The sequence below is a fragment of the Penicillium oxalicum genome, chromosome I (assembly GCF_001723175.1).
Source record: "Penicillium oxalicum strain HP7-1 chromosome I, whole genome shotgun sequence".
Lineage (NCBI taxonomy): Eukaryota > Fungi > Ascomycota > Eurotiomycetes > Eurotiales > Aspergillaceae > Penicillium > Penicillium oxalicum.
In genome coordinates this window covers 821,021-847,311 of record NC_064650.1, presented here as the reverse complement: position 1 = coordinate 847,311, position 26,291 = coordinate 821,021, and the positions used below count along the sequence as shown (strand labels likewise).

Genomic DNA, 26,291 nt, shown 5'->3' with positions numbered 1-26,291 from the left:
GGGGAGCTACGAGGTGCTGACACAGCATTTCTCTCCACCTCCACTTAATCGCTACCTTGATTATCTCCGGGCAGAGCCGACATCTTTCTCTAAACTTGCTTTACGCGTCTACGAGGTACTGTCCTTCTCCTTTAGCCCAGGATGTCTTCAAGTGGACTGTAAGGCTAGTGCGACCGAGCGCAAGTATCTTCAAGAGCAAAGAAACTCGTCAGCAAAAGTCGGTTTCAAGGCGCCGCCTCGAGTAGGATCGCGACTTCATGATCACGCCTGTATGATCGTCGTGTCTCCAGTCTTTGTCCGACCGAACAATGGATCCACCGCAGCTTCGTTTGATAGCAACCTCGCTCGCCTCGATTGCTCTGTCAACCATCGCACCTTCTGTTGCGAGTGCATCCGCAATCCCTCACCCACACCAAGTCTACACTCCGTCTTCGAATCTGACCCGTCCGGCGCCTACTGATGACGATGGCGACAGGAACCGGAAGATGGAGCAATGGTCCTCCCTCATTGGCATTGTGACCGCACTAGTCGGGAATGTCCTGATCTCCCTGGCGCTAAATATGCAGCGATATGCCCACATCCGCATTGCGCGTGAATGGGAGCAAAGGAAGGCCAGAAAGGAAGCGCAAAGAGACCGGAATTACGATGCAGTGGCTTCGACCAACAGCCACCGGAGCTTCGATCTAGGACAACCGGATGGGTCGAGACACCAGCTACGGGAGGAAGAACATGAGACCTTTGAGCCTTACAGCGACGACGTCGATGCGCCTCCCAGAGATATGCGCAGCGCTCGGAGCTATCAAGATGGTGGCGAACGGAGTCCAAAGATGTCTGATCGGGCTGATCAATCTGCCGGATCCGAAAATCGACAGTCCTATCTGCGCTCTCCATACTGGTGGGCGGGTATTATCTTGATGGTCCTCGGCGAGACAGGAAATTTCCTCGCCTATGGGTTTGCTCCAGCATCGATCGTCTCTCCATTGGGTGTGATTGCCTTGATCTCCAACTGCATCATTGCTCCCTGCCTTTTGAAGGAGAAATTCCGCAAGCAGGACTTCTGGGGCGTACTCGTCGCCATTGCCGGCGCCGTCGTGGTCGTGCTAAGTGCCAGCTCTTCTGAAGAAAAGATCGGTCCTGGTGAGATCTGGATGATGATCACCCGCTGGGAGTTTGAGCTGTACATGGGCTTGACTCTGGTACTCATTATCGGTCTCATGTGGGCCAGCTTCTCGTACGGACCCAAGTCCATCTTGATCGACGTGGGGCTTGTGGCCTTGTTCGGTAAGGTTTCAAACTCACTCCTCTCCATTCACTGAGGGTTAACCTGATTTAGGTGGTTATACTGCCCTTTCTACCAAGGGAGTTTCTTCGCTGTTATCCTTCACTCTGTGGCATGTCATCACCTTCCCCATCACCTACTTGCTCGTGTTCGTCCTCATCACGAGCGCATTGATGCAGATCCGGTACATCAACCGAGCCTTGCAACGTTTCGACTCAACGCAGGTGATTCCGACGCAGTTCGTCCTTTTTACGCTCTCTGTGATCGTTGGAAGTGCAATCCTTTACAGAGATTTTGAATCGATGTCGGCAGCTCGAGCCGGAAAATTTATAGGAGGCTGCGCTCTCACCTTCTTGGGAGTCTACTTTATTACCAGCGGTCGTCTGCGCTCTGACGACGAATCCACTTTCTCCGACGATGACGAAGAAGAAACCATTGGTCTCTTGAATGGGGAACGCTACCACGACAGAGTTGATTTATCCGCACCCGGCCCGCAATCTCGGGCGCCCAATGTAATGCCGAATGAGATAAACCAAGAAGATTACGTGCAATCTCCAGGAGGGTCCTTAACTAGCCGTGGTCTTGATGCTGTCGATGACGAACAACTTACTCCACGTGGAATTTTGTCTTCGCCCGACGGTTCTCTGACAGCTCAATCTCCCCTTTCGGGACCCTACATCGATGGACCTTCACCACTGCGTCCACCTTCTCGGATGTCGAATCCCTGGGCCGAATCTATGGATGAGCCTCTTGAGACCCCCAGGTCCGATCTTGAAACATACTGCCATGTATCTCCTCTCGAATCCGCGGTGGATGCTCATCAAGAGTCCACCGTGCTTTTGCGCTTTCCTCCGGCGCCCGGTATGGAAGGAAGCCCCGGAATGAATCCTTCTCAGCTCCAGCGGGCATCTACCCCAATGCAAAGCGACCACGCGATCGATATCGACAGAGGTCAGCGAAACCTCGAAACGCCATCGCGACGAGCCATCCGAAATTCAATCTCGAACCGGTTCTCGCCTGGACCACTTCTTCCGGCTCTTTCTGCCGGGTTCAGTGCCGTTGTCGCAGAGTCGTTGCGTCGTGGTGAGGGGAGCCCATTGAAAGATCGTGCGCGGCGTAGCCTTGGACGACGCCGTCTCAATAGTGGCCCCTTTGACGCTGACCCAGTCGGCTATCGGGATCAGGGCCTTGCAATCGACGGGCCAAATAATTCCTTGGGCGTTGCTGGTGCTCGACTCCAATCCGCCACCGGTCTGACCGTGCCTTCAGCAGACGCTGGGAATTTTACGCCTGTCTTGCCCACGGAGGATCAAATTTTGTCAACGTACAAAACGGACGAAGAGGGCAATCGTCTACGCAGCTTCAGTGACTCCTGGAGCGGCGGTCTGGCTTGGCTTGGTGGTGCTTTGCGGATGAATCCTCAGGGCCAGCCCGAGCCTGCGCCTGTCAGCGAGCAACGAAAGCAGCCACCACGCGGGGAATCGGGTCAAGCCCGCATTGATAGCCGAAGCGACGACGCTCGCCCATGATATGCGGACTGGACTTGAACCGCGCTTTTCTCATTTCACATATGCATTAGGAGTGGCTGGATCACTCCACTCTCATACATACCCATCCAGCTTCACTTAGACATCGCTTATTGTTGTTCGACTATTCATTTGGGGGCCAGAGTCATTTTCGGGTTCTCAGCGATTTCATACTTGAATTGTAATTAGCACGTGCCTTCTTCCAGGTTTTATTTCTGCCGGCCTTTTGCCAACTTCCTGTCCATAATTGAGCCTTCTCTCATCAGCACATCACTCTTTTCAATCAGACCTAGAGCAAAATCTTTCTCACCTCCTCCTGGACATAAGAAACCCCCGCGCCCATTGCCCCTAGATTGCACGTTTGAAATCGCCCCCGGTTGGCCTCAGCCTGCTACAGGTGCCTCTAGCGGACAGCTACGTCGGTCTTCATCAATTTCTGTCTAACAACGAGGATCATTCCAGCTCAATAATTTTCCCGAATCCAAGCCGGTGAACTACGGCAACTTGCACCATTCATTATCGCCTCACATAAGCTCCGTCCGTGGTCGATGGTTATAGGTGGAAAAAAAGTCTATAGGCCGACGCACATGGACTCACTGCAGATCGACCTCAAGCTGCCGCCCTAACACTCTTTGGGGTTGACTGTCATCCTTTCGGGTAAAAATTGGTTTACGAGTGGCCGTCGCTGTCATTTGGACGCCAATTTACCCGTTGAGGTCCTCAGCTTTCCCCGCGTCGCTACCTGTCTTGGACTAGTAGAGGCTTCAGACCTGGAAACTCCATATTGATGCGGGGGCAGTGGATCTCATATCGAGAGTCTTCTGCAATCCACCTCCATGCAATGAACAGCCATTTGTGACAAATGGGGGCAGTCCTGAACGGACTGGACGGACGGCGGCCTGACCCTCCGTTTCCTTCGAGTGCTAGTGCCAAAGGCTGAGCCCCAAGCAAAAGAAGTGCAATCTATACTTGCAGCCACCTCTCCAGAGCGCGATCGGCCAATTAATTACCACAGGACCGCACTGTACAGTGATCATTTCCCCTTCGATCGCAAGTCCGCTTGACTTCATTGGGAAAATATCATGATCAGATACGATGAATCCTTGGACCCCCGGTTCATTTTCCCCGCGGGGTCGTGAGATGCATTAGAATGCTGCAGCTGCTTATTATGGTGAGATCATCTCGTCCTGATAGACAGCTCGCTCTCTCGAACCATTTCCTCTTTTTTCTGGTTTCGCATCAGAGAAGGCTCCAGTCGCACTGGAGTGATCGGTCGTCGTGTACGGAGCTTACTTTGTCGAAACACGGGGAGCTTTTGAATTGAGCAATCCAGGAAACATTTTACATCACCCACGATGTTTGTCAAGGGTCTAGCTGGCAGCCTGCTGCTTGCGCAGCTGGTAGCTTCTGCTACAAGCAAATCAACACCTTTGTACAAAGACCCCAAAGCTTCCGTGGACGATCGCGTGAAGGACTTGTTGGGTCGAATGACCATCGAGGACAAAATGGCTCAATTGATGCAGGGTGAGTAGTATTACCGTGACATGACAAAAACAAGTTGTCACTCTGGACATTGCTCATCAAGTGCGACTCTAAAGGTGATATTACCAACTGGATGAACCAGACATCAGGCGCGTTCAACTATACGGGCCTTGTTACCAACATGGAGATGAAAGCAGGGTCCTTCTATGGTAAACTCCGGCTACGTACCTTGCCAACAGCTTATGCGAATCAAACTAACAGATCGTGAACAAAAGTTGGGTACCCCGTCGCATGGGATTGGATTGCGGACAACGTGAAGAGAGCTCAAGACTACCTTGTTCACAATACAACTCTTGGAATTCCGGCTCTTGTCCAATCTGAGGGTGAGTAAATGAGCGGCCCAAGTCCCGTCTAATTTGGAGTTGACGTCCATGATCCCCTCAGGAATCCATGGCTTTTTGATCGGAAACGCCACCATTTTCAATTCTCCCATCGCATACGGATCCTCCTGGAATAGAGATGTAAGACAACTCTTGCTGTCCCGCATGTGGACTGAGTTCTAACGGCTTCATTCCAGCTTGTGGAGAAAATGGCCGAGATTGTCGCCCAAGAAGCCCAAACTCTGGGTGTTAATCAAATCTTCGCACCAGTTGTCGATTTGGCTCGGGAGCTTCGCTATGGACGTGTGAGTGGTCCAACCCAAAACAAAGAACCGTGACGTGACTGTTTCTAACTCGCTTTGTCTCATCAGGTCGAAGAGACTTTCTCCGAAGACTCTTTCCTCTCCGGGGAAATTGGATATAGTTACGTCAAGGGATTGCAAAGCAGGAATGTCTCGGCCATGGTCAAGCATTTTGTCGGCTTCAGTGACCCTGAGCAAGGTCTGAACACGGGTCCAGTTCATGGCGGCGAAAGAGAGCTTCGCACTACGTGAGACTATCTGCTCCGGGTTGAAATGGTGGGATTTGCTCACAATCGTCCAGTTGGATGCCGTCCTTTAAACGTGCAATTATTGATGCAGGTGCCTGGTCTATCATGGCCGCATACCACTCGTGAGTGATACAAGTATACTGAACATGTCTGGCATCAAGCTAACCTATTCGTGCAAGATATGACGGAATCCCAGCTGTCTCGGATTATCACACCTTGACCGAGATTTTGCGCGAGGAATGGGGCTATGACTACTTCGTCATGACGGATGCTGGAGGTAGCGACCGAGTCTGCAACGCTTTCAAGCTCTGCGCAACCAATCCTATCGACATGGCCTCGGTTACCACGCAGCTTTTGGAGGCTGGTACAGACGTGGAAATGGGTGGTGGCTCCTTGTTAGTCCTTTCTCATTTGTTCTGCGATCCTGTGTCGTCGCTAACATCACAATAGTAACTTCCAGAAGATCCCCGAGCTTGTCAAGTCAGGAAAGCTTGACATCAAGACCGTCGACACGGCCGTTTCTCGATTCCTTCGTGTGAAGTTCGAAATGGGGCTCTTCGAAAACCCAGACCTAGCTGCGCCGAAAGATAAGTGGAAGGGCTTGATCAACAATTCGGCTTCCAAGAAGCTTGCTCGGGATCTTGACAAGGAATCTATCGTGCTTTTGGAGAACCACAACGCCACACTGCCACTCAAGAAGTCCGGCAATATCGCCGTGATTGGGCCCATGGCTCATGGATTCATGAACGTGAGTTTGTAATATATTCCCCTTTTACTCTTAATGCCATTGCTTACCAAGTGAAACTAGTACGGAGATTACGTCGTCTATCAAAGCCAGTATCGTGGAGTCACCCCACTGGACGGCATCAAGGCAGCCGTTGGCTCAAAAGCCAACATCCACTACGCGCAAGGTTGTGAGCGTTGGAGTAACGATCAGTCTGGCTTTGCAGAGGCAGTTGAAGCAGCCAAGAAGTCCGATGTGGCTGTCGTCGTCGTTGGCACTTGGTCGAGGGATCAGTCCCAGCTCTGGCAAGGATTGAATGCTACGTAAGTGGGAACCATTTTGGCCTGAACCCGGCCACGAGAGTAAATTTCGGATGCGATAATCCTCGATTAGGCTCTGACTTTGAAATAGAACTGGTGAACACGTTGATGCCGATGATCTCTCGCTGGTTGGCGCTCAGGGCCCGCTCATCAAAGCTATTGCAGAGACTGGCGTACCAACAATTGTTGTGCTCTCGAGCGGAAAGCCAATCACCGACACTTGGATTTCGAATTCGACTTCCGCCCTTATCCAACAATTTTACCCGTCTGAAGAGGGCGGTAATGCCCTGGCCGATGTCTTGTTCGGTGATTACAATCCCTCCGGCAAGCTCTCCGTCAGCTTCCCCCGGTACGTGGGTGATCTCCCGATTTTCTACGACTACCTGAACTCGGGCCGCTCCATCGGAGACTCGGGTCACATTTATGGCAACGGGACCCTTTCATTCGGACACCAGTATGTCCTCGGCAGCCCCCTTCCATGGTACCCATTCGGATATGGCAAGAGTTACTCCAACTTCCACTACGGATCCGTCCGCGTCGACCGCAGCAAGGTGTCGTCGCAAGATAAGAAGGTCACCATCAGCGTCGACGTCACCAACACGGACAAGACTCGGGATGGTACCGAGGTTGTCCAGGTATATGTCTCCGATGACATTGCCTCGGTTGTTGTTCCCAATCGCGCACTGAAGGGCTTTGAGAAGGTCAAGATCCCCGCTGGCAAGACCAAGACCGTAAAAATCCCCATCTTGATCAAGGATATTGGTTTGTGGAACTCGCGCATGAAGTATGTGGTTGAGCCGGGCAATTTCACTGTTCTTGTGGGCAGCAGCTCGGAGGACATTCGGGGAAATGTCACATTTACCGTGCAGTAAGCTTCTCGGTTGAGGCGAGGCATTCGCGGCAATGTGTGCCGATTGAAGACGGAGATATGAAAAACAACCCGATTCTATGGCGTTCTGTGCGGCGGGAATGAGTAAAAAGGCCAAGCATTCGGTGCAGTTCTATCATTGCTCAAGTTACACATACAGAATAAGGCTAGGGTTTTGGCTCGGTGAATTTGGTCCTCGAGCGCAACCCTAACTTGAAGTACCTCCAACCAACCCAGCTGACTGAATAGAAGATACATGGTCGTTTTACAGTACTTCAATAGTGTCATCTACCGCAACATCTACTCTTAAAAAAGAAAGAAAGGCTATGCTGTTACTGCGGACTTAGCTCGAGACTAGAAAATTCCCTCGACTAGCATGTCCTAGGTAAGGCCCATTCTGTATTACTGAAGAAACCGTGCTACCTCATGTACATAAAAGGAATCAAATGGGTTTATACTGTAAAAGTCTGTTCATTCAACAAGGAGAGCTACCTACAGATCACTATATACAAAGTAAGTGACTGTAGAACAACCGATTTTCTAAAGACTACACCCGGCAGCCGGCTTTTGTCATTGACGTTCCAAGCTCGATCCCCGGTTGGAAGATGATCTATCTAATAGGTAGGATATTTGATTGATTAGAAATGGAAGGAATGGGATATTTGATGCGGTTAGATAGATGTGGTACGATACCTTAACTTTGAAACGCCGAATGAAGAGAAAATATTGCCTTGGACTAATTGTGTAGGTATCCATTGTCAGAGAGATGTTGTTCCCTCTGTGGGGTTGGAGAATATATTGAATAGTTACTACGAGGCATACCGTACATCCATTAATGATAGGGGATCCTTCTACAGTATTGTACATAGATATGAACATAGCCCCGTCTTAGGTTTCCCTCTACCTTCCAGGCTACCTGGATATACAGTCTCTACATGATGGTAAACCTAAGCACACAGCATGCACATGCCTAGCATTCATACCACATGGACGCTTGATTTGATTTCCAGATTTTGGTCGACTGCCAAGGTCATTCTGGAGCTCTAGGGCACAACTGCAGTCACTTCCACAAAAGCTACTCGGTATGACTTGATGATCAGAAAGAAAATTTGAAAGTGCGAGGTCCAGTAGATGTAGCGTGTATCGGTGGTCCTAGTAATTGAGAACGAGTCACTTCGACATCCGAAGGATTCCATGCCATGAAGTAACCTTGATCCTCGTTTTATCGATGCACGTTATCAACAATACGGATCAGAGCCATCGGAGGCTTTGAAGTCTGTAATAGATGCAAGCTGACCGCGTTATGGTGGCCCAGTTTCCTATGAATCTTCACATTGTGCTAGCCACTTACTCAAGTCTCCGATGGCCCTGTGCGTTCAAGATGTGCACCAGAAGTTCGCCGGTTGGGAGCAGTCTTGTCTGGCAGCGAACCATCCGGTCGCGAAGAGATTGAAAGATCAGGATTTCGATGACCGAGAGTGGGCGTGCCCGGGTTGCTTGGTCCCTCCACCGGCCGGCCTTCTGCACGTCTTGACTTTGCACCTTCCTTGAGTTTTTCCCAACGGTCTCGATATCGCCCGAGTACTTTGTTCAATTTCTCATTTTCTCGCTCAACTCTGTCCAGCTCCTGTTCACCGCGCCGTACAATCTCTTCCAGTTCTTTTACCCGGGAGTCTTTATCTGTCCTGCTTGGGGCGGAGACCAGAGTCGCCGCGGGCGAACTGGAAGCATGTGGAAGCTGCGGGTTGTAGTCTGAAGGCCCAGCATTGTGGTGATGCATTGCCCTCAGAGACTGTTGCAGCGCCATCGATGAGGACTGTGCATTGACTTCCCACATATGCAGACGTTTAGAGAGGGTATCGGATAGTTGCTTGAGAGCCGCATTTTCCATCTGCAGCTCCTCAACGGTTTTCGAGTTCTGCAAGCGCGCGAGTTTATCGGACCCTCCACGGCGTGGCATCCGCGAGGCAGCTCCAGTACTCTGTCGCATCTCCGGGGACGATGGGGTTTCTCTAGCGTCGACAAAGTCGTCTTCCGTCTCCTCGAAGCTGTTGCCTCCGGCGTCTTTCTCGGCTCGTGATAAAATCCCAGCATACGACATGGTTCCTCCCGTGGTAGGCACCACGTAAAAGGATTCCGCAGGCTTGCCGAGACCCCCACTGCCCGACATGTCATGAATGGAACGTAGAGCTGCTCGAGAGAATAGTTGATTCACATCAGGCTCTTTCAAGCCATTGGTACGATCCGAAGTGGCTGAATGACGGTCGAGTTTAGTGTCTGCAGGAGCTTTCCGGCTTGGCGTGACTGAATTGTGAGTTTCTTCTGTCCCCAAAGGAAGCCCGGCAAATGCAAGAGGGGCTGAGATTCTCGAAATCAACCCTTCGAAGGTCGAGTAAAACCGCCGGAAAGAATCTTCCGTTGTGTCTTGGTCATTCGTGGATCCAGTTGCCTCGGCCTTGCTCGAAGGTACAACTTCTCGGGATGCGATGTCAGCCGAATTGGATGAAGGAGGCGTCCATGATTGCCGATGCGTACGGGCATCTCTTGGTCTTATGTCGCCTGGTCGGTCTCTTGACGGACCATCGGCCATCTTTGCGCCAGCTTGCTGGGTGGACAAACTTGGAGAGACTGGCGATCCCCGCTGAGTTTGGGCCGGTATACCTCGTGCTGATGCTAAATTGCTGGCAATCGACGATGACTCTCGACTAGGCAAGCGAGGATTTCCAGGTAACCTGGGACGATGAGTGAAGGCATCTTGGCCTGTGGTCTTTGCACTTCGAGTTTCTGGTACAGAAGGATGACTTGAGGCGCTCGATGTGACATTCGAGGATGAACCCACAGGATGTCCAGAAGGATGCTCATGCTGAAATCTCAAGATTTCAGCGAGCTTTTTGTGGTGTTGTTCAAGGAGTCTTAAAGTACGAAGGGCCTTTTCAATTTCGTAAGGACCGGTATGGCTTTGCGCGCACAGGATCGCTGGCTTACCTCCGGATCAGAAGTGCCTTGCGCTGCAGTGGCAAACTCGCCCGCGGCCAGATCGTGTTCTTCACTCGCCGCGACGGGGTTCGATTTACGGGTCTCTGAGACCGCACTCCGCGCATGGGTGTGGGCCTGAGTGTTATTAGAAAGCCGCCAGCATCAAAGTAGAAGTGTGGGGCGATTAGCGGAATCGTACTAGGGTTAATGGAGCAACCTCCATGGCTGAGAAAAGTTTGGGTGCATGTACACTGCTCAAACCGGCCCTTCACGTTGCTTCTTTGCGAGAGAAGGGCAAAGCTGACGGAGGTGGAGGTTGGGCGGCAGGAAGAAAAGAGTGACGCCATTTGGGCGAGTGTGGCAGTTGAGGCTGATGCGGAGAAGGGTGGTTGTATGGTATCGTAACGCCGCAGGGCAAATGGATCCGATCCGATGCATCCAGGCGCTATTTGTCTGTAATTATGCATTGGAATATGTACACACCTGTATGGCTCATTTAAAAACGTCAACGGTACTTGCCCACCGATTGAAGATTCCTTGCGCAGAGTCGATCGGGATCTGTGTCTTTCCACAGCCTCAATACTTGCTCTCCCTCATGGCGGCACATCTTGCATACTGCACGGTCAATTCTAGAAGCCAAGACTAATTATCGTGTGGGCGGCCGGGCGCAGCATCGGCCAGCCACAGCTGTTACATCGGCATTCTGAACAGTGGGGTATCGAGGAGTCAACTACATCACTCGAATTTACCAAGTGCACCTGTCAAATGTAACTCAGGGTGGCACAGTCCTTCAAGAGCCAGAACAGAGCCAGAAACTAGAGTCCAGGCACTGCTGTATGATAGCCGCTCTGTAGTATTAGACTCTGAAGCGCGTTGAGGTCGGAGTTGGAAGCCGATCTCGATGCGGAAAAAGAAGCCCGTCTCAATCCATCTGCAACACCGCTGGACGTGCTGGACAAATTGACAGTACCAAAAGACTCATCGCAGAAGTCTTTGTATCGCTCCCAGGGAGAGCTTCAGTGGTTCAATGATTACCCACATCATATTCCGCATGACTCGAAAACATACCTACCATACAAAGTTCAAACTCAGGGACAGGTACCTGAAACAGGTCCTTCCCCCCCCCCCCCCGAGTCTATAGAGTCTGTAAACTCCATACTCATCAGACTGACCATCTGTACCTACGCCTCCATGCCATAGGCATACAGATTGATTGAGGTGATGCTATCGTGGGAATTCGGAATCATATGGACTGCAGTACGTTACATATGTATGTGCAGCTGCGTTCTATGCATGTCACTGGATGTCGCACGCTTCAATACGCCATGGCCACCGGGAGCAATCTCGGTATCACTACGTAATGACACCTGACCAAAGTGGCTTACGCCGAGACCACGTCCGAAAGCTGGGAGCTAATGTTCCCCCACGTCGCAGATGAAATCGCACCAGAGCAACCATCCTCGGTTTACACTCCCTCTTTCCACCCTTTCTATCTCTCCAATGCGGTTGATTTCTGCCTCTCTTTGCTAACCAACCTCTGCGCCCGAGCGGTCTTCTCCCGACGACGACATCAGCTCCTGGCTACGACACTGGAGCTGATGCTGTAAGCTGACACGGAATTGTCCCCTGATCTGTCCGCATCGCGCGAGGCGCCATCCATTCTCCACGCTCCGGTAGCATGGGAGACTCTGCATCGTCCAGTCTCAAAGAGACCAGTAATCGGCCTCTGCGAGCGTGGACCATGTCGGCGAGTTCAAATTCAATGGATCGCTCGAGTCGGAGCAACGATCGTTCCTCTGTCGATTCAACGGAACGGCCCAAAACTCAAGGAGGTGAAGCGGCTGATTCCGCCAAGGCTGGCTCCAGCGGATTCTCCAAGCTCATCAGCTCCCGGCGGAAGAACAAAAAGAAAAAGAATCACGACGAGCTCTCAAGTGACGCGCCACCTGTGCCCGAAGTCCTCCTCGAGCGAAACCTGCGTCAAAGCCAATCCAACGACTCCCGCAGCAGTGCTTCCGGCATTCAATCATCGAATACCAGCTTGATTATGCCGGAAAATGAGCCTATCAACCTCTTGACTGATGATTCTGAGCCCGAAAGGTAGAGTCTGTCAATTATCTAGAGAGCCGGCTCTGGATGAATTGTGACTAAATTTCATTCTCCGACAATAGGACTCCACCCCTCACCTCTCACAACTCCCATGCCGGATTCTACACCTTATCCTCGCCACTCATCAAGACGACTCCAGTCGACAATGGCAATACGATAGCGAGTCAAGCTGATGTCGATTCGGTTGCCAGTGGGACGAGCGGAGTTGGATCCGAGTCCGCGCCGAGTGACGCGGGAGATCGCCACTCGAGGCCGGGGACACAATCCAGTATGACGCTCGATGTCCCGGCTGATGCGGGTAGTAAGCGTCGCAGTTCATCGCCAGGACGGCGGATCAAGGATGTTCTGGGCTCTGCCGATAAGAAGAATGTGACCGCAAAGGACGACGCGTCCACAAAGTCCTCAAGCAGTCGAAGTGCACGTAGCTTGTTCAGCAGTCGTCGAAGCAGTCTGTCGAAAAAGCGCGCATCAACCACCTCGGAAGTTCCGCCATCGCTGCCCGAGCCAATTCGAACGGACCTGACAGAGAAACCCCCCCGCGAAAGATCTTTGCAAGCAAGTCCAATGCCCAAAACTCCTCCTCAGAACGCCATCGTGGCGCCAGAAACCACAGTCACGCCTCCGACCCCGACAGATCATCGCCCTCTCATTCCTCCGTTGTTATCGAATGTCGTAACCGACTCTCCCGAGTCCATCGGGTCCCGTGCCTCTTTGTCAGGTCCCGAGACTGGCATTGCTGTAAGCCCCTCTGGAAATATGATATCGCACCGTAGGGCCCGCTCGGCCTCGGCCGCTCATGTGCCTAGCAAATTGTCAACTTCTGTGACCGCTCTCAGCCCCCTGGAAGAAGCGAAAACACCCAAAGTAGGATCCGGTCCACAAGGCGGCTTCTTTTCGTCGGTCTTCTCGGTGGCTCAGAACGCGGCCACATCGTTGAGTAATACTCTCAACTCCCAACAAAAGAGCCGCGGGAATACCCCTAGCACCAACCCCAAGGAGGAGAACCCTACCCCCCACAACGCCGATGATCTATCAGGTCGTGCCAATAAAGGCGAGGAGCAAAAGACGACCACAGTCGAACCGCTTGGTTCGGGGAACCTCAATTTCAGCCATTTAGGCATCGAAAATTCAACCGGCGAAGGTGTGTCCGGAGCAGATGGAAGCCTTCTCTCGAAGCAAACGCCCTCCGCAGCAAAGCGCAGAAACACGACAATGAATGATCGAGACGAAGAGGCGGCCAGGCTTGAACATCAACGGGCAGCCCGCGCGGTACATCAGGCTTACGAGAAACCCGATCCTTCCGCCATCGGATCTCCAAGTGATGACGCATTGGACGTTCAGTCCACTGTGTCTCTACCCAAAGAAGGCGCGTCATTTACCGGGGACCAAACTCCCCCAAATGGCAGCGTTGTTGACGGTGATATTGGCAGTGGTAGCATCCGGCGCACTGGGAGTGTGCGTAGTCGCCTTGCACGACGCCATCGTGGATCTTCTGGCGCGACTGCCTCCACCATTGGCGCAATTGGCGCCACTGGTCTGGCTCTTGGTGTTTCCGGCATTAATGCCAGCGTTCCTCGGCTGACAGGCTTTGCTGTGACCAGCAAAAAACGGAACAGAGACTTTCATCAATTATTCAGAAGCGTGCCCGAGGATGACTACCTAATTGAGGATTACAGCTGCGCACTACAACGAGAGATCATCCTGGCCGGTCGAATCTACATCTCCGAAGGCCATATCTGTTTCTCAAGCAACATCCTTGGCTGGGTGACTACGCTTGTCATTAGCTTCGACGAAATAGTGGCCATTGAGAAGGAGACTACGGCCATGGTCTTTCCGAACGCAATTGCTATTCAAACTCTTCATGCTCGTCATACTTTCCGCAGTTTGCTTAGCCGAGAATCGACCTACGATCTGATGGTCAACATATGGAAGATCAACCATCCTGCGCTCAAGAGCTCAGTGAACGGTACGCGCGTAACTGATGGCACTGGCGACAAGACCGAAAAAGTGGGAGATGCCGAGTCGGAAAGTGATGAGTCCGATGAAGATGAGGTCTATGATGAGGATGAGGAAGGGGACAATGGGGACAGTTTCTTTGAAGCCGGCCCCAGCGCGAACGCCAGTGAGAGATCATTGCCAGCTCGCGGAAGCCTGAGTCGCCAAGCCTCGGGTAACCTCGCCACTGCACCCGCACCCGCCGCTACATCGAATGGATATTCCGATGTGAAAAATGGCGAGAAATCGACCACGTCGAAGGAAGCGGACTTCCCAGGGCCAGCAACGCACGCCCCCACTGAATACAGCGAACCAGATGGGCAGTATGAGAAGGTCATTAAAGATGAACTCATCCCCGCACCGTTAGGAAAGGTTTACAACCTGGTTTTTGGACCCGCCTCGGGCGAATTCATGACGAAGTTCCTCGTGGATAACCAAAAGTCTGGAGAGCTGCAATTCGAAGGCACCCCGAAGGGACTGAGTAACGAAAGCCGGACCCGAAAGTACTCCTATATCAAGCCCCTCTATGGCTCCATTGGTCCCAAACAAACCAAATGTATCAGTACTGAAACTTTGGACTTTTTGGACCTGGAGAAGGCTGTTCTTGTGACTTTGAGCACTCAGACACCGGACGTGCCCAGCGGAAATGTTTTCGCGACGAAAACCAAATACCTTTTCACCTGGGCTGCTGGCAACCAAACACGCTTTTTGATGACATGCACCATTGAATGGACCGGCAAGAGCTGGCTGAAGGGTCCTATTGAAAAGGGTGCGATCGATGGTCAGACCACCTTTGGTACTGATCTTCTAAAAACCCTCAAGGTTGCAGTCGTTCCCCGAGGTCGGACTAATGGTGTCGCCAAAGGGAAAGGGCGGCGTAAGAAGGGCGGCTCAGCGTCTAGTGAGAGTGCCACCAGCGCCGTCTCAAAGACTGCTGCGGACTCGGCGCCTAGTCAAAAGAAGACTTGGATGGCTTTTCATCCCCAGTTGAACGCCAATCTCGCAGTATTAGTGGTTGGTATATTGCTATACTTGGCCTTTTTCCGTGCACCATCCGTCTCGTCACGACACAGCCACGACGCAAACTTTTCTGGACTGAGTCTCCCTCAACGGCTTGCTGCTTACGAAGAAATGTGGCACCGAGAGGAGAGCGAGTTGTGGAATTGGTTAGAGGATCGGGTGGGCATGGATGGTATGACGTTCCCGGTTCTTCCTCATCGCGCCTCCGATGATCACGCAGGTCGCCCACGCTTTCGCCTCAGTCCTGCGGATGAGCGCGATCTGCTGACTCGCATACAAGATGAGCAAGTCTCTGACCGAGAGATGGACCACGCCATCCGAACCACACGTCAGCGACTCGATGTTCTCGAGCAAATGATGAGCAGCCGCAGAGCCGCACGCGTATCCGCGCGTGAACCACTGCAAAGCGATCAATAAGGAAAAGCTACGCAGAGGTGCATCCTCACCCCACCTCGCTTTGCATATCTCAGGGCTGCATCTCGAGACTCTCTTTCAATCTTGACCTCACCATCATTCAACAGCCACTTTTCTACACAGTCACCTCACAGCGCGACTATCGTTGACGTCTGCCGGCAGTCACAACGAATTCTCACTGCTCAAACGCATTTTCTACTGTTTATTTCTATCCATCTACTGATGTTCATTCTTTATACCCATACTTGCCAACAGGAGCTCGTCTCAGGGCCTATTCTTCTTTCTTATAGGCATCAATCCTTTCCCTCGTGCTCTGATCAGTTGTCTGCAGTTCGTGCATCTCTTGCATTTTCATTTGTGGTTTTTTTTCTTGACTTTTTTTTGGATGCCCTGTCTGTATGTACATCAGCGCAAAAGCCTCCGCGAGCAGCAATCTCGGAACCCTTTTTCTTAGCTATCCTCAATTTCCATAAAGTCCAATATTCTGTGTAGTGGCAACATTGTGCGCGTGCTTATTTTTTTTTGGTTCAATCTGCGATCTAGTACCTCGTTAAGCCGTAGTCAAAAGCTCAAATGCTGCAAAGCATGAGTTATAAGGTTAATCAACCAGTGAACACATTAGGTAGAATCAAACCAGAAGTGATTATGTACATGAGGAGCGATGACATCAAGACATCTCGACGGATGGTTTGGGACGTTCATTTCTTTTTTCGTCTTCCTGTTGCTCTACTTCTTCTTCTGTTGTTGGACTGTGTCCCTCTAGAAGCTCTTGGTTCTTGGTCCGCACGATGACCTTGTTTCTCTGAATTGACGTCTTCCAAGGGCGAACACCCGAGTTAAAGACATCGTCGATCTGTTCCAAAGTCAGCCCGGCAGTCTCAGGGACCAACAGGTAGGCCAAGACTCCAATGACGACGGTAACGGCCGCATAAAAGTACCCGACGTTAGGGCCCATGTTTCCATAATCCTTATTCAACATGTAGGGTGTCCAGAAAATGGCGCCAAAGGAAAATATTCCGTAGAGGCTGGTCGTGTGCGCTTGGCCATATGTTCGGAGTCTCACGCTGTGCATCTCGACAGCAGCCAGGCCCGCGCTTGGTGCGATGGTGCCCCCGAAGACAAACGACCAGAGGCAGAGGAAGACGACGACTACGATTTGTGAAATGTCTCCCGATCCGAGGGCACTGCTGACGGCTGACAGGATCAGCATACAAATGCCCATGGCGGTGTATCCAGAAAGTATAGCGAATCGACGGCCGGCATGTTCCACAATAAAAGGGCCCAGACAAGCTCCGCCGAGGATACAAAGACCGATGATCACGTTGATGAGATAAGGATCGTGGATCCCAACGCCTTGCAAAAAGAGAGCTGCATAGGGTTGAACAAATTGAATGCCAGTGATGGAAAGACCAATCATGATGAGAGCAGAAGTCCAGGTTCGGCGGAAATGAGGTTTGGAATAAATCTCGTACCAAGTTGACGCAGCAGCATTGGCTCTTTCGGCCTTGATGTGGGCTTTAACATCGGCGATCTGAGAAGTGATCTCGGGTGAGTTGGCGGAGATTCGATAGAGCAAACTGAATGCTTTGCGGGCCTCTTCCTCGCCATTCTCGTCGTTGTTCAAAATCCACCGAGGGGACTCGGGAAGTAAAAGGATTCCAACTCCCAGGATGATACCAAGAGGGATCTGGGCCAAGATGGGAATCTTCCACTGCCAGTTGTTGTCCGGCTCCAGGCGTGCTGACCCTGCGCACACCGCAGCAGATGAGAGATTGCCAAAGGCGAGCCCGACGTTGTAGATTCCCAGCCCTAAGCCACGCTTGCTGGCAAAGATGCATTCGGATCCGTACGCCAGAGAAGCAGAGATGAGTTGTCCCAGGCCGAGCGCGCCGATACATTTACAGACCATGTAGTGCAAAAATGTGTGCCGTGATCCATCTCCAGTTCCAAGCATACCAGCAGCTCCAACAACTGCCAGCGTGCATCCGATCTGAATGGCCCCACGACGGCCAGTATACTTTCCTGTCAAGGCTGATAGACCTCCCCCGATACCGATGAACAGGTAATTCAGACTGATGAGTGATTGTTGGAGTGGTGTGAGCGAGCACTCCTCAACAATGTAGCCAAGGGCTAAGTCCATACGCTGGTGACAGGTCCCAAAGGCTTTTTGATACGAAGGCATGATCAAGACCGTGCCCGCAAAGCCTTCATCAAAGGTGGTATGCCATGCTGCAAATGCCACCCAGAGCGAGACTCGAAGCATCGTTGCGACTGAGCTTGCGTTTCTGAGATGATCAGCCGTTGAGGAACAGCCGGTTGATTCTAACTCCCCAGGCTCGACCCCGCGTGGCTTGTCAGCGTTTTCGCTGGAAGTCTGCATTCTCAAGAAGACGAGGTTCTTAATGAGCAGCGGAATAGGGTGAATGGTGTTGAATTAAGCAAAATTCATCTCCGATAGGTACTAACCGCGCTTTTTGAAGCTCGTCCACCTTTGAAGATCGTTCTACATGCCAGAAAAGCCGCGCATATCCGATTCATCACCAAGAATGCTAACCCTTCACGGCGGGCCAATCGAGCCTCAGTATCGACTCGGTCGATCACTAGAGTTGCACTTTGTCTCCGAATGGTTTCCTGGTCCCCCCGCTTTTTGCACTTGATTTCCAAATGCTCGGTTTGGATCGGCTATCTGCTGATGAAATTAGAAACGAGTGGAAGTTGGAAATCTTGGTTGACGCATGAGCTGACCTATCTGCACCCTCGTAAGGAAGCCTTCGAACTCCCAAGTTGCACTTTGAGTCATTTTTCGTCTCACTATCAACTTTCTGATGGCCCCTCCAAGCTAATAAGGAGAGAGAACTTGACGTAACCCGGAGGGGGTAGCCGCAATCCTTTCTATTTCAATCTTGAAGTTGATAGCTTCGCAATGCCGCGTCCATTGCAGGAGCGCATTCTAGCGCTCATCCAGCCATTGGGGCGGTAGACTCGAAGATCTGTTTTTTTTCCCCTTGTTGGTTTAATAAATGCATTCCTAGTCACTCACAATGAGGGTAGGCGCGCGGCCTTTCCCACCAAGGCCACAGTCGTGCGCGGATCGGGGTGATTCCAACGTCAAGCTGCATGTGGTCGTCGTTGCCCTGAAATCGTATAGTTCATCTCCCCTCGTCATCACGTGCACGGCGCCTCGTTGGACTCCACACATCCGCCCACATCCCCCTCCCCGACGCAACCCAGAATGGAGCTCTCGACTCTGCTGATCCTCGCTGCGCTATTCATCGGTAAGTCGTAGTGTGAGTCTCTTTGCGTGCACATACTTCGTCGTGGACAAGCCAATAAAGTTTCATGGCACGAGAAGAGTACCCTTTTGTCTGCGTGGAGGCTCATCTGGTTAACGTTTTGTCACATGCGACTAGCTTTCCGCATCTATCAAGCCCGAAGCGCTCCGTCAACGCCCATCATGTCTCACGGAAAGGTGTCCAACATTGACAAGTAAGCGGCCCTTAGTGAGGGAGTGACAAGCCCCATATTGAAAGATCCCTGGGCACGATGGATGGCTGACAAGGTCCCGTGCGCACAGCGAGGTCATCTTCAAGGCCCTCGTTTCGTCCGGCCCTGTGCTTGTTGACTTCTACGCCACCTGGTGTGGACCTTGCAAGGCCGTTGCCCCCAAGATTGGAGAGTTTAGTGGAAAGTACGAGAATGTTCGCTTCCTTCAGGTGGATGTCGACCAGATGCGTAGCACGGCGCAGCAGTTCAACATCACTGCGATGCCCACCTTTGTGATGATGAAAGATGGACAAGAGGTGCATCGGGTTCGGGGTGCAGACCTCAAGTCGATTGACGACTGGCTGCAGAAGCAGTAGATTGGACCCTCGGCTCCTAGTCTCCGTTAGGGACGAGGCGAGGCAAACTCTCAATTGCTCCACTAGAAAGACAAAGAAACCCCAGAGAAATACAATGGAAATTCCTCAAAATCGAACGCTTTTCAACTCGTGACCCTGTCACTTTCAATGTATATCGAGTGGAGGGAAACATGATAGAAGGTAAGCGCCGAGCAACCGAGGGGGAAATCGGACTCTGCCGGGCCTGAGCTGATGCGATCAAGGTATACTCATCTGAACGGTTTCCACCTTGACTGCTATTCATCCTCACACAAGGATGACCAATCCACCTGTCCTACAGGACCAGCACTAGTGCCTACAGATGACAGGCAAGAAGCATTTTGATATCAGAAGGAATTTTAAGATTCTGACAGAGTCACAGATTAAGGCGATAGATACAGGCTCGCTGACACAGGATCAATGAGGGAACCATCTTTGCAGAAGAAAGCACGAAGGAAAAACAAGATGTGGGAGCACAGAATAGCCCCGAGACCAAGAAACCCCATGCGGACGCAAACACAAACTGTTTACAGAATAGAGCCGAGGGCAATGCAAGGCAGAGCGGCACCGACAAGGTCGTTGCTCTATGGAGAGAAGTTAGTATCGACGCAGAGCATATGAGAGATGGAGAAAGACGTACGGCAGTACTAGGGCTGTTGGCGCAGCAGGCAATGTTCTGCTTGCACTTCTGGTTGACCAGGTCCTGGATGGGGATACCGATGATGGGGATCTGGAGGTCCAGCTTGGAGCACTGCTCGAAGGCACCAATACCCTCGGCACCGGAGCCAGAGCCGATCAGGTTGGAAAGCAGACCACCGCCAATGCCGGAGTTGACATCGGTGGTGTCACCGGCGTAGGTGGCCTTGTTGCAGCAGGAGAGCTGGGCCTGGTCACCGCACTTGGCCTGAGCCTCCTGGATGGTCATGCTGGTGGGCACGTGCCAGCGGACATCGCTGTCCTTCTGGGCGCGGAGGCCGTTGGCGCTGGTGGACTGGTCGGCAGGGAGAGCGACAGCGAGGGCAGCGAGGCCGAGGAAGATGGAGCTGGTGGTGAACTGCATTTTGAATAAAGAGTTGAGATTAAAGATTATTCTTTAAAAGATTGGAATGGTTTGGTTTTGAGAGAATGGAAAGTGATGGAGAGAAGAAGAGAATGATCTGTGATGAAGAACTGAATTCCCGCGGTCCAAAGCCTGCCTTTTATCCTCCCAAGATCTCTCAGGGTGGTTGGTCTTCGGTCTGTTTGTTGATCCCCCTCATGGTGTTGAATCCCAAAAAGAAAAAGTCTACAATTTCCTTAATTTCCGCGCATTGGAATGTCTGATGCAAGGGCGGAACGAGGATAAGCTCTTCCAAGGCCGGTGTGTCCAAAGGGGGGGGGGGGGGGGAGGAGGGAATCATTTCGATCGTCCAAGAGATTGAGAGAGTCAATTTCCGGAGCAAGTCCGGTGCATGTCCACTGACAGCGCGTCCAGGGCCCTGCATTCCAACGTCTTCGTGGTATCCGAGACATTTGGACTATCGGCCCTGCACCTGGACTGCTGCGTCGAGTGTCCCACTCATGCATCCAGTCAAACTGCAAGGCAAGATCAAAACTTACCTCCGGATCCGTTGCAGAGCTTTGCGCCAAAACGCCGTCCTGCCGATCTAATCTATATTGGCTTGGTAAATAAGGTAAGCATCTAGTATTTGTCTATGCATTGGGTTGGCAGCGATGTGCAAGCTCCATCTCCCTGCGTGATACCCTCGGGGGTATATCTCTCGTGATTTGTGTCTCGGTAGTAAGAACCAACGACTGCCGCACCTATCACTAAATCTTGATTGATCTATACCAGCATCCTAGCCTGTGGTAGTCATTCACTCCGCAATAGAGGAATTATGTAAACAATACGCCGAGTTGCGATTCTTGAGCCGCATCCTGTATCCATCTAGATCGCATGGGTTCTAGCCCGAGACCAAACCCTCTCCAGCATAGTTGAAGCCAAGAATAACCGAACGACTCCCAACACCTAGTGGAGTCGAGACCACCTGGGCGTGGCCTCAGCACCAAGTTCCACACCTCGTTTTCTACCGTGCAGCATGGACTCTTTTACGATCCCAGCCGTCGCCATGGCTTCGAACCTGCGAAGAGGCTTGACTCGGCCCGAGCTTCAGCATGGAGCATGCGGGTTCATGCGCCCCTGTCGATCAGCCTATCCACCCACACCTTGGAAGCGTCTTCGTTGAATCCCTTTTGCATAGCTAGGCGAAATGTTTTGATCGACAAAAAGGAGAGGAGGGGAGGGGAGGGAGAAAAAAAAGCAAGATCACAACAAGCCCATTCGGTCCACTTCACAAGGACCCAGGTATTCGAGAAAAAGACCTTGGCCACACATCGCAATCGTTGTTTGGGGCCATGGCACATTTCACCGACTCTCCAATAGATCTGATCATGGATCACATCTCCGAGGGCCACTCTCAATACAGGTTCTTTCAGAATTTGGTCTCGTCCGTGCCTTGAGACAGGTCAGATTGAGCTGCAAGTGATCGCAATTCCATGGTGACGGCCGGGGGAGGGAAGGGAAGGGAAATGCACGCCGCAGGGGGAAGGACTATTCCCCCTGTGCTTGAGATCAACAGCGCCCGCGCCCGTTTAGAGAGTAACGGACTTTGCAAGATGGACTGATCGCGTCTGGTGTCCTTTCAGCGGGACTCGATGCACTGTGAATTGTCAGCAAATAGACGTCAGGGCCATGTATGGGCTTCTCGGTGCAGATGGGTGATGATGCATGCATTTTCTGTAGTGTGTTACTGTGGCTGTCAATCTGCAGGGGATCTCTCTGGGGGCGCGATTCTTGGGCCATGTAGAGTCTCAGGTGAGCCATCTAATCTCGATATGTTGTTTTTGTTTTTGTTTTTTGGTCGAGCTGATAGCAGTGGGAATGCGTCGGTGCTTGAACAGTGTTCTCAACATCAATTCAACAAGTTTGCCCGGTTCGTGAGGTTTTTGTTTTCTCGATGAGCTTGCGCCGTAATCAACATCAATCACGACGATCGTTTGTACCTCCAAGTCAGTAGAAATTCCCAGGCGTCAACTGTTTTCCATGCCCATTTCCGCATACCTCATGTAGTATCAGAGGGCATTCAACTTGAACGGTGGGATGAATAGAGGAAGAGGTATGTTTCAATTGGGTCTTCATCTCTAGAGTCAGATATTCCGGTGTTTTCAACTGCTCATCCATCATTGATGCTCGCAACAATCCATCACAAAATTTTCCATTCTTTCCTGGAGATATGGATCCTCCTCGGTCAATGGTCCACTTGACGTCCGCATTTTGGACTGCCGGTGGACATGATCATGGAATATGGAATACGATCGAAATGCGTTTTCCCCCTAATTGAATCCATTACCGAATAACCCAACAATATATAAAAGCACATGTAGAACAATTTGTATATACCTGGTCCATCTGGAGTGACCGAGAAGCACGTACCTATCCATACCTCATGGCTGGTGAGAAAGGTCACGTTGCTGGAAAACATACGATATATACCCGCCCGAGTCGACTGTACCTTCCCGGCTGCGCTCGACATCTTCCAGATTCAAAGCTTCAATAAGAGGTAGTGCCTTTTGCCCAATACTTCCAGTCAGAACTAAAAATATGGGCCTCAATGCATTACCTCAATGTAAACTAAGATAGATGAGATCAAAAGGTATTCCACTGGACATGTATGAGGTAGTCGGTGCAGGTCAGGTGGTGGAATTATGGAAATGTTTGATGTCGTCACTGGTCACCAGCACGGGACGTCCAAAATATGTGTACATCCGCTCTAGACTCCAGCCATCCCTCAACTAACGGCATTGAAGCCGCATAAACATTAAAGCAGAGAAAGAGAGAGAGAGAGAGAGAGAGAGAGAGAGAGAGAGAGAAGGAGAGAGAGAAGAGGGACAATCGAGTGGTAATCAAGTCATCTTCATGTAGCTCACATTTAGCAAGATCGTCTCGTATTTTAAGTATTCAAGGCTAACCTGAGTAGCTATTGAACGGGTTGATAGCAACACCAATGGGGAGAAGCTATGATGAAAGCAACAGGCAACAAAGATGACTCGCCAATATGCACAGGAATATCTGGAGGAGAGCAAAACACGAAAAGGAAAATTAAGCCAGAAGGATCAAAACGTGCCAAAGCAAGACAGGCTGGTATCATGTGCAGCTAGCGAGACGCGGGAAGTATTAAACAAACTCCAGACAAATGTTTGGAGAGGAAAAAAAATCATGCCCGTCAGAAGGTTGGATGGAGAAGAAAAAAAAGAGCAATTCCAACAGAGCAACCCTGAAATGCAACGATGCGAGCATCAAGCCTTGCTAAAAGGGTCTGGGCGCTCTTCGACAGGACTGGTAGGTTCATGATGAGTGATCCCCTGGCTGGACTGCTCGTTCTGTTCAACCGGGGGGTCACTGTACCAATAGCGGTTCGATTGCAGACTTTTACGCCCTTGGCCTGGGAGTTGCATGCTTTTACGCTCCTCGGGGAGTTGTAAGCTTTTTCGCGTGTCTCGCTCGATTTGAATGCTCTTCCGCTCTTCCTCCTCTTTCACTTTCCGCTTCTCCATCTTCTTCATTGCCTCCTCTGTCAACTCCTGGCGGAACAGACGTTCGACCACGTCCTTCTTGCGCGTGCGCCGATCACCAATCATGATGAGAACACCCCCGCTAATATTGCACGTGATGGAGCAGCACAGAATGACGGTGGTCAATGCGAAAGGGCGCTCGCCGGGGGTCTCCATACTCCAGGTACATGCGCCCAGGGCCATCTGCAGCAGGGAGTGGCAGTCAAGAAGAACGACGATGGCGATGAGGATGCGTAGAGGGAAGGCGTGATGTGTGACCGTCTCGTGAGGCTTGTAGAATGTATGCGACTTGGCGAATTTGGCCTGATGATGCATGAGCCGCTCTTGTTGGCGGGCATCCAGCACCGTATACTCGTACTCATCCTCCTTGTTAGCATCATTCGCCCCCGTGTCAGCATCGGCCTCGGCCTCCGTCTCAACATCCTTCTCTTGCAGAGCGGGAAGGTCGTTCTTGTCTTTGAGATCGGGAAGTTTTCGCTTCTCCCGAATCTTCCAGGTCAGCATCGTATAGTGTGCAATGTAGATCATGTGGTACGTGTCGACGGCCCGGAACGGAGCCAGACCATCACCCATGATGGCAAACAGAGCAACCAGAACGTTGTCGATGACATTGATGACGTAGAGTTGTTTTCCGCCGACGTTGATCCAGCCTAGATCTCAGGATTAGCGGGAGGTGATCGGGGCCCCAAAGGAATTTTCAGTCAATTCACATACCGATCAAGAACAGTACCCAAGCAAGACCGAACAGCGTGATGAGTGTTGCATAGAGGGTGACAAGGAATCCCAAAGCTAGATAAAGCACAGTCAGTCGTGTTTCTTTGGCTGCGATCAAGTCATTACGGAATACTGACGCCGTCGCACGTATTGTCCAAATCCCTTCATCGATCGCTTGAACTTGGAACGACGAGAATGCAGCATGTGTCGGACGTGGTCATTCAACTCGGCAAAATCCTCTCGAGTCCACCCTTCGAGCTCATGGCCATCTGGTAGAACGGCATATCGAGGTCCTTCCACCACGGAGGACATACTGGAGAATGGTTGTAACTGGTCTAGCCTTGGCCGGTCCAGGTTCTGTCCTTCTCTGACCGACTCCGCCTCATCTGCAGACGCCGTTCCTTGCTCCTCATCGGAAGGAGGCGCTCGCGATATCTGATAGGTGGGCATGCGGTTGATGAAGCCACCGAGATTGGGAATGAACAGAGAGTTCTGTACATTGGTGAGAGTTGACAAAGCCGAGACCTCGGGATCTGATGGAGACCAGTCACGTATTAGCTCTGAATTCTTATTCCCCTCCTCCACTACCATAGCCTTCTTCTTCCTTTTCGCATAGCGAGTGACCTACCGATGACATCCAAAACATCGACCACATGCGACCCATACTCACCACCGCCCGGCGCCTGAGTGGGTGGTGGTTGTTGTTGTTGACTGGCAGCCCCGAATGGTGCGGGTGCTGCGCCCACGGTGGACGCGCGGTTGCGGCTGAATCGATTCAAAGTGGCCAAACTGGCGCGTCGAAGTGGATTGCGTGATGGAACGCGATGGATGACTTGCGGTGGTGGTTGAAGTTCGTCGGGGCCAGAGGTGTCCGCAGGAGGGGCCAGGTTCATGCCCGACCGCGGATCATGGGGCATCGATTCTTCGGTGATGAAGCCCATCGGCGTCGATCCTCGTGTCGCCCCATTTTGCGAGGGAAAGTTCCACGTTGGGGGTCGCGGCTCTGAATTGCTTCGTCGTCGACCGGTGGTGCCGGATTCATCCTCTTCTTCGACGGGCGACTTGATGGAGACTTGACGGGCGAGCGGGACAGTCCCGGCTTGAGGGTCGAACAGCGATGTATCTAAGGAGGGAATGGATGGCAAGCGGTTGAGGCGAATGCTCGGTCGGCGGGAGCGATTTGAGAGGGCGCGAGGGCGCGCGGTTGCCTGTGCAGGTCGTTGGGATGATGAGGCGTCGGTCGACGGTGGCTGATCGGAAACACGAGCCGGTCCCGTTGAGCCCTCCGCAGGCTCGATAGGATCCATCGAAAGGAGAGACGGGGAGAGAACAAGCAACCGACCAAGTGAATGTTAAGTGAGAGATGTCGAAAGTCGCAAGCCTGCGCTTCTGGAATCCTTCCGTTATCCGTGTTGGGGTCACCCCGATCCAGCCTTTTTTGCTCC

The 26,291-nt window shown here is 51.8% G+C and overlaps 8 protein-coding genes across 8 annotated transcripts; 4 read left to right on the top strand and 4 right to left on the bottom strand.

Annotated features, from left to right (window-relative positions):
* Window positions 1–308: 308 nt before the first annotated feature.
* On the top strand, window positions 309–2,808 carry POX_a00285 (uncharacterized protein; the record flags this gene model as incomplete). Its single annotated transcript, XM_050109230.1, has 2 exons — window positions 309–1,281; window positions 1,334–2,808. The coding sequence occupies 2 exons, from the start codon at window positions 309–311 to the stop codon at window positions 2,806–2,808; spliced, it is 2,448 nt and encodes an 815-aa protein (XP_049972998.1).
* Window positions 2,809–4,160: 1,352 nt separating this feature from the next.
* POX_a00284 (uncharacterized protein) lies at window positions 4,161–7,133 on the top strand (the record flags this gene model as incomplete). Its single annotated transcript, XM_050109229.1, has 11 exons — window positions 4,161–4,329; window positions 4,404–4,496; window positions 4,563–4,670; window positions 4,732–4,808; window positions 4,865–4,972; window positions 5,039–5,217; window positions 5,271–5,339; window positions 5,397–5,612; window positions 5,668–5,965; window positions 6,026–6,264; window positions 6,353–7,133. The coding sequence occupies 11 exons, from the start codon at window positions 4,161–4,163 to the stop codon at window positions 7,131–7,133; spliced, it is 2,337 nt and encodes a 778-aa protein (XP_049972997.1).
* A 1,347-nt stretch (window positions 7,134–8,480) lies between these two features.
* POX_a00283 (uncharacterized protein) lies at window positions 8,481–10,328 on the bottom strand (the record flags this gene model as incomplete). The annotated part of the gene is made up of 3 exons (XM_050109228.1): window positions 8,481–9,992; window positions 10,115–10,240; window positions 10,305–10,328. 3 exons carry the CDS (start codon window positions 10,326–10,328, stop codon window positions 8,481–8,483), a joined length of 1,662 nt encoding a protein of 553 aa, XP_049972996.1.
* A 1,455-nt stretch (window positions 10,329–11,783) lies between these two features.
* POX_a00282 (uncharacterized protein) lies at window positions 11,784–15,646 on the top strand (the record flags this gene model as incomplete). The annotated part of the gene is made up of 2 exons (XM_050109227.1): window positions 11,784–12,205; window positions 12,277–15,646. The coding sequence occupies 2 exons, from the start codon at window positions 11,784–11,786 to the stop codon at window positions 15,644–15,646; spliced, it is 3,792 nt and encodes a 1,263-aa protein (XP_049972995.1).
* Window positions 15,647–16,310: 664 nt separating this feature from the next.
* On the bottom strand, window positions 16,311–18,023 carry POX_a00281 (uncharacterized protein; the record flags this gene model as incomplete). Its single annotated transcript, XM_050109226.1, has 1 exon — window positions 16,311–18,023. One exon carries the CDS (start codon window positions 18,021–18,023, stop codon window positions 16,311–16,313), a length of 1,713 nt encoding a protein of 570 aa, XP_049972994.1.
* Window positions 18,024–18,875: 852 nt separating this feature from the next.
* On the top strand, window positions 18,876–19,503 carry POX_a00280 (Thioredoxin; the record flags this gene model as incomplete). Its single annotated transcript, XM_050109225.1, has 3 exons — window positions 18,876–18,918; window positions 19,054–19,129; window positions 19,218–19,503. 3 exons carry the CDS (start codon window positions 18,876–18,878, stop codon window positions 19,501–19,503), a joined length of 405 nt encoding a protein of 134 aa, XP_049972993.1.
* A 545-nt stretch (window positions 19,504–20,048) lies between these two features.
* Window positions 20,049–20,581, bottom strand: POX_a00279 (Hydrophobin; the record flags this gene model as incomplete). Its single annotated transcript, XM_050109224.1, has 2 exons — window positions 20,049–20,105; window positions 20,162–20,581. The coding sequence occupies 2 exons, from the start codon at window positions 20,579–20,581 to the stop codon at window positions 20,049–20,051; spliced, it is 477 nt and encodes a 158-aa protein (XP_049972992.1).
* A 3,275-nt stretch (window positions 20,582–23,856) lies between these two features.
* POX_a00278 (uncharacterized protein) lies at window positions 23,857–26,153 on the bottom strand (the record flags this gene model as incomplete). The annotated part of the gene is made up of 4 exons (XM_050109223.1): window positions 23,857–24,782; window positions 24,847–24,921; window positions 24,984–25,379; window positions 25,475–26,153. 4 exons carry the CDS (start codon window positions 26,151–26,153, stop codon window positions 23,857–23,859), a joined length of 2,076 nt encoding a protein of 691 aa, XP_049972991.1.
* Between the last annotated feature and the right edge of the window lie 138 nt (window positions 26,154–26,291).